The 11,222-nt window shown below is 36.1% G+C and overlaps 1 protein-coding gene across 4 annotated transcripts in view; it reads right to left on the reverse strand.

The window, feature by feature from the left end:
• Positions 1-1,866: 1,866 nt before the first annotated feature.
• The window catches only part of GPR65 (G protein-coupled receptor 65), a 20,974-nt gene continuing 11,618 nt past the window's right edge, over positions 1,867-11,222 (reverse strand). For 2 of the 4 annotated variants that reach the window (XM_017863229.1, XM_017863230.1), the window contains exons 2-3: positions 9,757-9,810; positions 1,867-3,549 (exon numbers count right to left, since the gene is read on the reverse strand). In XM_017863229.1, the coding sequence (XP_017718718.1) occupies positions 2,081-3,094 (1,014 nt within the window). In that variant the 5' untranslated portion in view covers positions 3,095-3,549; positions 9,757-9,810 and the 3' untranslated portion in view covers positions 1,867-2,080. Of the gene's footprint in view, positions 3,550-5,265; positions 5,347-9,756; positions 9,843-11,222 lie in introns of all 4 variants that reach the window. The other 2 variants (XM_017863231.1, XM_017863228.1) reach the window with 2 other exon arrangements.

An 11,222-nucleotide genomic window follows, 5' to 3' on the forward strand; every position in this document is an offset into this window, starting at 1 on the left:
TTTTCAGTGTGTGTCTAGAAGTTAATTATTGAAAAAATTTGATCTTTCTTATTATTTCTATATATTTTTGAGACGGAGTTTCGCTCTTGTTGCACAGGCTGGAGTGCAGCGGTGCAATCTCGGCTCACTGCATCCTCCGCCTCCCGGGTTCAGGCGATTTTCCTGCCTCAGCTTCCCAAGCAGCTGGGATTACAGGCACATGCCACCAGGCCAGGCTTGGCTAATTTTTGTATTTTTAGTACAGATGGGGTTTCATCATATTGGTCAACCTGGTCTTGAACTCCTGACCCAAGGTGATCTGCCCGCTTCAGCCTCGCAAAGTGCTGGGATTACAGACATGAGCCACCGTGCCCAGCCCAGTATTTTGTTTTTTAATGTGAGGGCACCACATGTTATCAAGGTATTTGCTATCTGATCGTTTTGGGGGCAGTGGAAAGAACAGGCAAGAAAAGGAAAGGAAAGAAAAGGAGAAGGGTAGAAAAATCCTTAAAAATATTTTGGTGAGGAAAATGTGTACTGTGTGTCTACTTACAACTAGGCGATTTCCACAATGAGGATTCAAAGGAATATATTGTATCAAGACTCTCTTGGCCAGGAATGGTGGCTCACGCCTATAATCTCAGCATTTTGGGAGGCCTAGGTGGGATGATCACTTGAAGTCAGGAGTTCAATCAAGACCAGCCTGTGCAACACGGTGAAACCCCATCTCTACCAAAAATACAAAAATTAGCTGGATGTGGTGGCAGATGCCTGTAACCCCAGCTACTTGGGAGGCTGAGGCAGGAGAATCGCTTGAAACTGGGAGGTGGAGGTTGCAGTGAGTGGAGATCGCACCACTCCACTCCAGCCTGGACAATAGAGTGAGACTCTGACTCAAAAAAAAAAAAAAGAACTCTCAAAATATTCAAATATTCTAAGATTCTAAGTCCAAAAAGAAAGATACAATAGAACTATTTATTTGTCTATACATTAAACTTCTGCTAATTTCAACTATGTTATACCCAGTTATAAATTAAAAAGAGATCAAAATAAAACTCAGAGCCTATTTCCTTTTCCTTTATATAGAAATCTTTCAAGCTCAGAGACTAGACTTTTGAACTAATGTAAACTTCGTGAGGCTTCATGAGACCATTTCCTTCATAGTTCCAGCACTTAACTCAAAACCTAGTTTATAGAATGGATTCAATAAATATTTGTTAATGAAGCCAAGTGATTAGATAAACAAAATGTAGTATAACAATGCAGCAGAATCCTATCAGGCCATAAAAAGAAATGAAGTGCTGATACATTCTACACATGGCTAAAACTTGAAACCATTATACTAATTGAAATACGTCACAATAGGCCACAAATTGTATAATTCTATTTATGCGAAATGTTCAGAATATGAAAATCCTCAGAGACAGAAAGTAAATTAATAACTGGCATGGACGGGAGAACAGGGAGTGACTCCTAAGAGTATAAGATTTCTTTGGTGGGAGATGAAAATTTTCTGAGTGTGGTGATGGTTGCACAGCTCTGTGAATATACTAAAAATCACCAAATTGTACACATTACAAAGTTGAATTTTAAGTTGTGTAAATTTTGTGTCAATAAAGCAGTTATTTTATACAAGATTAAAAAAATAAAGATTTGTTAATGAATGAGGAGATTAGAAGCAGTATTCAGTAGCTGGGGTTGTTGAAGACTGGTACAAAAAATTAGGAGAACTGATGGCTGACACCCTGGAATCCAAAGAAAGAGTGAGAAAAATCATAAAATCCAGACACAAAGGAAGAAACAGTCCTACATACTTTACTGACTCTAAGGGATAATAGCACAGATACAAAAACAATTGGCAGTAGCAAATGACTCTGAGTCATTAAGAAAATATTGAACTTTGTTCAATATATGTCATTTAATAAAACTCAAGGAGGGAGCTATACAAGGCACTCTTAAGATATTTTTATTGGACAGGATTAAAATATCATTCTCAGAACCCTTAGTGCCCTCATATGCTAGATTTCCTTTTCAAAATGTAATCTTGATGATATACTAACATGTAACTGAAACCTCCCTTCCCTTCAAAACATCCTTGGTTCTACTCAAGGACCTCTAATTCCATAGTATCTTTTGTAGACACAGAAAGCATGCGTTTTCTTTGTCTTTGTGATGTATTACACCTCCCAGTGCAGAATTTTAATATATTCCACATATCATATCTTCCTGTTTCGGTTACAAAACAGTACAGAATTGGATCAGCAACACAATTTAAACTTGTTAATGCAACCGTGATTCTATACATTGTGTAAGTTCGCTTCCCAGACTTGCTGTGGTCTTTGAAATTCATATCATGCTCTAAAATGCAGCGAATCAGCAACATCACATGAAAGGGAGTAAAGCATAAGACAAAAGTAACTGTGATGCTGACAAGTAATTTTATGATTCTCTTCTTTTCCTTGTTTTCTGTGGCTTTATTGTGCCGCACAGCTTGGTAGACTTGCCGGTTGCAGATCAGGATGGTGACCAAAGGTATTGCATAGCCTGTACATGTCCTGAACAAGTTGAGGTTGATTTGCCATTTCTCTAAAGGGTATCTGTCATAGCATAAAGTAAAATTAGATTTTTTGACATCGCAATATTCAACAACTGTTTCATCTTCCCACAACATGACAGCATTGAAGATGGTCTCCAGTGTCCAGATGGACAGGCTGACCATGAGTGCAAATTTTCTTGTCCTTAGGAAAAAAAACTTCAAAGGGTAGACAACAGCCAAATACCGATCAATGGCAATGCAGGCGAGGAACGCTGTGCTGCTGTAAAAATTCATGTACGTGAGAAAAGCACTCCCTTTGCACAAGGCAGGAGAGAAAGTCCAGTTGTCTTTATTCCAAGTATAATCAATCCATAAAGGGAGAGTTAATGCATAGAGCAAATCTGATAGTGACAAACTGAAGAGGTAAATTCCTAGTTCACTTTCCTTCTTTGCTTGCAGGAAAGACACACATAGAGATCCAATATTGGCTGGAATGCTGACTACAATCACAAAGATGTAAACAATGGGAAACAAATAGTGATCCAGGTCATGCTGTTCTTCAATACATGTGCTGTTCATTTTTTTTTTAAGGTAGCAATTATATTAGTTCTTAGAAAGTAAACAGAAAAGTCTTGTCTCGTTGTAGTTCGTTTTGAACATCGAATTCTCTTTTACTGAGAATTCTTTTTCAATTTTTCTTTGTTGTCTAAAGTTCTAATTAATTCATCAATGCTTTTAAAGCGTGGACGTAGATCAATTTTTACACAGATATCAGCAGTTGGAAGTCAAAATCCAGGCTCCTGGCAGTTGGCTAAAGGGGTCAATTGAATTTAATAAACAGAAGTCCATGTGTCCATTATCACAGAATGCTGACAAACAGCCCACAAGGATCAACTGAGGCATTTGTAAGTGTACATGGAGAATTGTCCGCAATTTGTTTTTCTTCATAAATCTCACAGTAGATTGGTGCAAACATGAATATACAAGGCTTTGTTTTCACAAGATTGGTATTTCCTTTTAAAATTCCTTTCTTTCTGTAATGAAAGATGAATTAAAATTGTTTAGATATTTAAGATACATAAGTTCATTACAATCATGATTTTGAAATAATCCCTTTTTGTTTCATTTATTGAAGATATTGAAAATGCATTAAGTTACAGTGAGGGTGTTTAAAATGGGAAAATTATCTTAGTGACTTCAGTAAATAAAGTCAAGCCAAGATATTTTACTTATTTCAAATAAGAATTACCTGAGGCATGCTAGTTTAGAGTGAATTATATTTCTCAATGGACATAACCCAATAACACAAAATTCAAGTTAAAAAGTCATTTTAGCAGCTAAAGATAAAAAAAATCTGTTATTGACACTTCTCAAAAGAAGACATTCATACAGCCAACAGACACATGAAAAAACAGCCAACAGGATCACAATGAAATACTCTTCATCAACTGCCGCCATCAAGGAAATCGCAATCAAAACCACAATGAGATACCCATCTCAACGACCAGTTAGCAATGACAATGCATTAAAAAATGCAGGAAACACAGCGTGGCTGGAGAGGGATGTGGAGGAAATAGGACACTTTTACACTGGTTGGTGGGAACTGTAAACCTAGTTCAAGCCATTGTGAAACAGTGTGGCAATTCCCTGCAAGGGTCTAGAACTGAAATACCATTTGACCCCAGCCATCCCCATTACTGGGTATATACCCGAAGGATTTCATAAATCAATGGCTGCTTAAATACACATGGCAGCACATGTTTATTGCAGCAACTATTCCAGATAGCAAAAGAACTGGAAATGCAACCCAGGAATGTCGGCATCAATGATGAAGACCTGGATTAAAGAATATGTACCCACCATCAGCCATGGAATACTATGCAGCCATAAAGAAAGGATGAGTTGCATCCGCTTTGTAGGGGACATGGATGGCAGCTGGAAAACCGCATCGCATTCTCAGCAAACTCCTCGGCCCGCCGCAAACACTGGCATGTTCTCACTCAGGTGGGAATTGAACAATGAGAACACTTGGACACAGGAAGAGGAGCATCACACACCGGGTCCTTTTGTGGGGAGGGGGTGGGGGGAGGGATAGAATTAGGAGATATACCTAATGTAAATGACGAGTTAATGGGTGCAGCACACCAACATGGCACATGTATACATATGTAACAAACCTGCACGTTGTGCACATACATGTACCCTAGAACTTAAAGTATAATAAAAGAAAAAGAAAAAAAAGAAAAAAAAATCTGTTATTTGTCTGTGATTGATAAATACTTTTGCATGTGTGATCAACTGTATGGTTATATGATTTCAAATTTCTAATTTCATATGCAATCTAGGTGTATGGCATTTTCAAAACTCACCTTATTATCCAAAGAAATACTATAATAGAAATACAATAAAGTTTTAGAATTTTAAAATGTAGCAGTTTGTTAAATCTTAGCATATAACTAGACAATCCTACTTCTGTTTATCTTTTGTTTCCTCTGTAGACTAACTTACTTTATTTTCTTATACTTTTATAAATGAGAGGACAGAATGTTCTCAATTCTGGGTAAAATCTTGGAATCATTAATTTCCATCTTTATATCTGATGGTTGATTAGGTTAGTGTCTTTTTAAAGCTCTGATGTTATAGATTCACATAAAAGTAAAGGTTCTATCCTTCTCTCCATACTGGAGTAGAGAAATATTTTGTCTATATCCCTTTGCTGCTGAGGCTTACTGGTGGCTTAGATTATTTACCTGGTGAATATCTTCACAGAAAGCTTTGTAGAAACACTATTCAGGGCACCAGAATCACTCCGTCTCAACTGTTGATTAATCCTGAGCACAAAAAGACCTACCATCACAAGTCACAAGAATTCTACTAGCAGAGTAAACCATATGGGAGAATATATCATATTTCACTCTTAAGCAGAGAACTAAAACTCCTGAAACCTTTTAGCTTTATCAACCTGAAAAACAGGAATAAAATGTGAAAAACAGCCTTTTAAATAAACAGGGAAGCTTCCAAAGGGGGGTAAAATTCATGATGGAAGAAAGGAGGTGGGAGCTGCTATCAGGGAGGTGAGTGAGCGTTGGAGCTCTGGATGGCCTGAAGGCATATGAATGACTAGGGATCCAACTGCTAGGGATCAGAGAAACTAGAGACAAAGCTTGGGCCTATGCAGGTAAGAAGGGGTCCTTGACCATCCCAAACACATGGGATCCAGGAACCTCTGCTGTCAGGGAAAGGGTGAACTAGAAAATAAACAAAATAACAAATTCCACAGAGATTTGCAGACAGTAGAGAAAAGATGGCAATTTCCCTGCCTCTGCTTGGTTTCTGTGAGGAGTTACAATAAAAAATTCTACCCTAAGTAGTAGTGGCCTGTGGGGTCCTCACTTGGAAACTGGGTCTGGGTCTACATTATTAGTTTGGTCCTACAAACTTCAGGCCAACCTACATGTTCAACTTCATTAGTCATCAGAGGAATTCAAACTAAAATTAAAATGATATACCACTACACACCCAACAGAATAAATAAAATGAAAATAAGACAAAATATCAAGTGTTAGGGAGGAAATAGAATGCCTTGACTCATATGCTGTTGATTAAAAAACCATTTGGCACTTATGCATACCATATGATCCAGCAATTCCACCTCTAGGTATTTGGTCAACATAAATGCATACATATGTTAACCGAAAGACAGGTACTAGAATTAGAATATTCACAGTAACACTACTTGCAATATCCCCTAAATAGAATGCCCATTAGCAGTATAATAGATGAGTAAATTGGGGTATAGTAACACCGTTGAAATCTACACCTCAATGAATAAATTATTGCTACATGCAATCACATGGTTGAAAATCACAAATATAATGCTGAGTGATAAAAAATGACACAAAACAGTATGTATTACCTGATATAAACCAGGCAAAGTTTATTTATGCTATTAGGAGTCTGGGTAGTGGCTACCTTTGGGGAAAGGCTGGGTGCTGCTGGAAGAGGGCATGAGGAGGACTTCTGAGATTTGGTAATGTTCTATTTCTTGATAGGGGTGGCTGGTTCCATAAGCATGCTCAGTCTGTAGAAATGCATCAAGTTGTACACTTAGGATATGTGCATTTTGCTGCATGTGTATTGTATTGCAATGAAAACATTAAAGAGTGGAATCGAAAGGCTGTGTGAGATGGCATGTAGAGCATCTTGACAAACAAACATCTGTTTTACCTGCAGATGGAACATACATGCCTTCCTAAGACATTTGATTTCATTTCTATCCTCATATATAAAATGTAATTGAGAGAAACAAAACAATAAATAAATAATTTACATAATTATGAAAATACATTCACCAAAAATAAAGGTTAACTATATATGAAAAAATAAATTCTAGGCTCCTGGAAGAAGTAGACACAGATCCCCCCTTGAACAAGTCCTCTTTAACTCAGGCCTCAAAGAATCCTACAGATAGAGTTCCAACAAATATGACCTTATTCACACACACACACACATACACAAACACACACAGAGAGAAATGAGTAACTACGTGTGAGATTGAGCAGAAACAACAAAGTAAACCAAATCCACAAAATTTTAGAGATAAAATTAATATATATAACACAAAATAAGTATGTTTAATAAATAGGGAAGTATGTTAAATAAATAGGGAAGCTTCCAAAGGGGGAAAGATTCGTGATGGAAGAAAGGAGGTGGGAGCTGCTATCAGGGAGATGAGTGAGCGTTGGAGCTCTGGATGGCCTGAAGGCATATGAAGGAACTCACTAGGGATCAGAGAAACTAGAGACGATGTTTAAAGAAACAAAATAAGGGATTTAAAAACATGAGTAAGGAGGAAGTGATTATTAAAAAATGACAAGCCATATTTTAGAAAGACTGAAAAGACTTTCTAAAAATAAAAAATATAATAATTTAAATTTAAAACTCAACACAGGGACTAACCAACTGATTAGATCCAGCTGAAGGGAAAATCAGTATATTGCAGGATAGAGATAAAGAAGTAACACAAAATTATCAGCATGTTAAGGACAGGGGAAAACATAAAAGAGATATGGAGAAAAGGTGAAAAGGGTAGCATATACATAATTGGAATTCTATAAAGATTGAAAAGAGAGAATGTTGAAAAGGCAATATTCACAAAGATGATGAGCTTTCTAGAACTGATGAAGGAATCCTGAGGATGGATGAAGAATCCTCATATATCTTCAAACCTCATGGAATCCACAGATTTATGAAGCTTAGAAAATCTCAAATAGGATTAAAAACACAAAAATGGAAACCTATACTTAGACACATCACAATAAAATTGCAGTTCGCCAAAGACTAAGGAAAAAAGAGCCAGAGAGGAAGGATGGACTACCTATGAAGGATGGAATTTAGACGGACAAAGGACTTCTCAACCGCAATAATAGACAGCAGAAGATTAAAAGTTCCAAATTGCTAAGAAAATATACGTCATCCTATAATTATATACTCAACAGAACTAAATTTCAAGGACCAGAGGAAGAATTAGGACATTTTCAGATAAACTACCACTGAGAACATTTACATCCAAAATCCTCACTAAAGAAACTTCTAAAGGATATAACCGAAGTAGGAAAAGGACACTAGAGTAATGTCTGAGATGCAGGAAGGATTGAATCAGCCCCCGCGGATGGGACTCTGATGCACACACACCACGTCCAACACTAGGCTCGTGTGTCTTGGGGAGAACACCTGAATCATGAAAACATCCTCCCTTAAGACCAGGACCGAGAAAGTCGGGTAATGGGCAGTGTGTACCTCTTCCTCCTCTGTTTGTGTTACTCAATAAATAGGCATCATTTTCTTTAAAAATGGGATGATAGATTAAATGAAAAAAATGATTTTTAGAAAGGTTTATAAGGTTTTCAATGGAATACATTTCTCTAGCTGTAAAAGCATTTCCTGCCTTGACTTAACCACAAGACAGGATGGGTTGATGAAGCAGACAGAGGCCCTCTTCTCTGCAGTGACGCAGAGGCAGTACAGGCTTGTGGTTATGAGCGTGGGCTCTGGAGACAATTCAAATGCCTCTCAACAGCACTCTGGGCCCATTTGTGTTTCTTCACTTCTCTAAGTTCCCGTTTTCACATGTGTAAGTTTCTAAGATTGTTGTGAGGGTTAAATGAAATGACATATGAAGCAAAGTTCCTAGCACATGGGAAGCATTCACCGTAGGTTAGCTGGTAATATTGTTTTAATGACATTGGTAATGTGCTCCAATCTTTGTGCTGTCCCCTACATTTCCTGAAAAGAAATAATCCTTAGCCATCTAGCCAGAGCATAGCAGAAAAGCTGGAGGTGCTCAGAGTGTAATTTGTATGGTAACATTTCACATATAATATCAAGCTCTGCAGATAATAGTTGTTCATTTAATTTGGGTGGATTTGAGATTTTCATGGAAAACTGTATATAATTCCTATTACAGTATTCATATATCTTTTCAGATATTATTTTGGCTCCTTTAATCAAATTTTGAGAAAATTGTTTTAGAATCAGAATTGAGAAATTTTGGTGAGTTTTTAAGTTTTAAATTTTTACCAGATGTCAAAAAAGACAATCTACAGTATATTAAAGTGTATCTATTCTTGAACAGCTCTAATAATAGTACACATCATTGATGATGATCAAAAGTAAAATATTTTCCTACAGTGTTATAGAAAATGCTTGCTTTCATTTATCAGTTTAATAGTTACTTATTAAGACTCTACTATATATTTCAGGCACTGTGGTAGTCACTTATTAACTAATAAGTATTACTTGACATTTATTAATACTGGAAATATCGTTCCTAACATCACATTTTTTTCTGATGGATATAAAAAATATTTACTGGACCATTGTACAGATGAGGGATTGGTGCCAGATAGCTCTAAAGCCAGGAGGTGGTAGGCTTCTTCCTAAATACTGAATCAAGTTTGCCAAAGCACTCTTTCCTGAAAAGAAAATAAAGTATGAACAACCCCCTTTTTCTATATCTATAGTTTTACCTAATTAGTTCTAAATTTAAAGTTTGGCCCTTTACCACTGCTCAAAGTAGAGGAAACCATGTGTCTTCCTCACTTCTTTCTCTCTTATAATAATTTGCATTACTACATTTATACAGCCTAAACCAGGTAGAATGTTGCGAACATCGCTGACAATTATGCCAAAGCATGTTATCTATTTTAAAATCTTATTTTATTTTTTAATCTTATACTTACCCATGTTTCTTCGGGTGATGCGTTTGTTGACCGAGGAGCTTGATAAATCTGTGCCTGCATCAAGTCAAGAAGAGAAACCAACACTGCTGAGGGGACAGGAAATTGCACTCATATTTCATCACAAACCAATGAGGAAGTAGCATCTCAATGAGAAGGACGTGCATTATCCAAGTTTGAAGCAAAAACTCTCTTAAATACTTTTAAAGATGTTTCTATTTATTGTTTACTGTACTGTAATTTTTATAACTCACTTGTCTCATTGCATCTTAATTACAAGTGTGTACAGATATTATATGCCCCTTACTTAATGGAATATATGTTAAATATTTTATTTATTTCTTCATTCATTAATTCAATCATTCATTCACTCATCATGCCAGCAGTGTGCGGGGAGATGTATAAGAACTGGCTATCAACCAAAAGGAGTTTTTTTTTTTACCTAGTAAAGGAGAAAGACATGTTTAATAATGATTGTAATGCAATGGCAAAATGAAGAAGTACTTCAAGAGGGGTACAGATAAAACAGAATGAGCCATTTGGATGTGTGAGATAGGGGAGGATATTGTAGACAGATTCAGGGTGATGAAGTTCCTGGGAGAAAAGGGAGAATTGAGGTTGAGGGGTTTAATGATGGCTATTGTGCTGTTTAAGGCTGGAGTTAAGGTAGCCAACTTCATACAGTCTTTTTTTTTTTTTTTTTTGAGACTAATGGGATTGTATATATAGTATTTGATTGTAGAACTATTTTCTCCTTTAATTCTCCTCTTGGAAACAGAGATGGCTAGAAGCAGTTGAACTAACTAGCTGAGACAAATAATTTTATGAAACTTGAAAATTTTATTTGAGAAAGATTTTTATTGTTATTACAAAAAACTCTTGTACTTTAGCAAGTTAAAGTTAATGCCAAATCTATAAGCGGTTTAATATGAAGTGAAATTAGCTCCTATAACTTTCTTGCTATTGATATATAAAAAAGTCAGAAATATCACTTTTGAATCTTGCCCTCATAAACTTTTATTATAAATGAAGGGAAAATATTGTTTAAAAGAACATAATTGATTTGGGATGAAAACATTTGACCTAATTTTAAAGATGTAATCAGGACATTTTGAATCTGTGTTTGTAAAACGACATTAAGGGTTGGTGGTTGGTGGTGGCGGTGGTGGTGCTTTTTTTTTTCTTTTCTTCTCCTACCCGAGATGGAAGAGATGAGCCTGTATATAAGCAAGGCTTTTCGTATTGAAGTTGATCAGGGTGTATCAGGAATGTAAAGATTTTCAATACTTCCTTTGTAGGTCTTTCTTTAAGAATAATAAAACTAATACCTTACATTTATAAAGTACAGGAAAGCTTATAAAGTAATTTAGCATATAGTAAATCATAAATCAGAATATGTTATTGAAATAATAAAAATTATAAAGTAAAAAATTAATAATAAATGTCTTGAACTTTTACAAAAATGAAAG

The sequence above is a fragment of the Rhinopithecus bieti genome, unplaced genomic scaffold (genome assembly GCF_001698545.2).
Source record: "Rhinopithecus bieti isolate Rb0 unplaced genomic scaffold, ASM169854v2 scaffold_64915, whole genome shotgun sequence".
NCBI classification, from domain to species: Eukaryota; Metazoa; Chordata; class Mammalia; order Primates; family Cercopithecidae; genus Rhinopithecus; species Rhinopithecus bieti.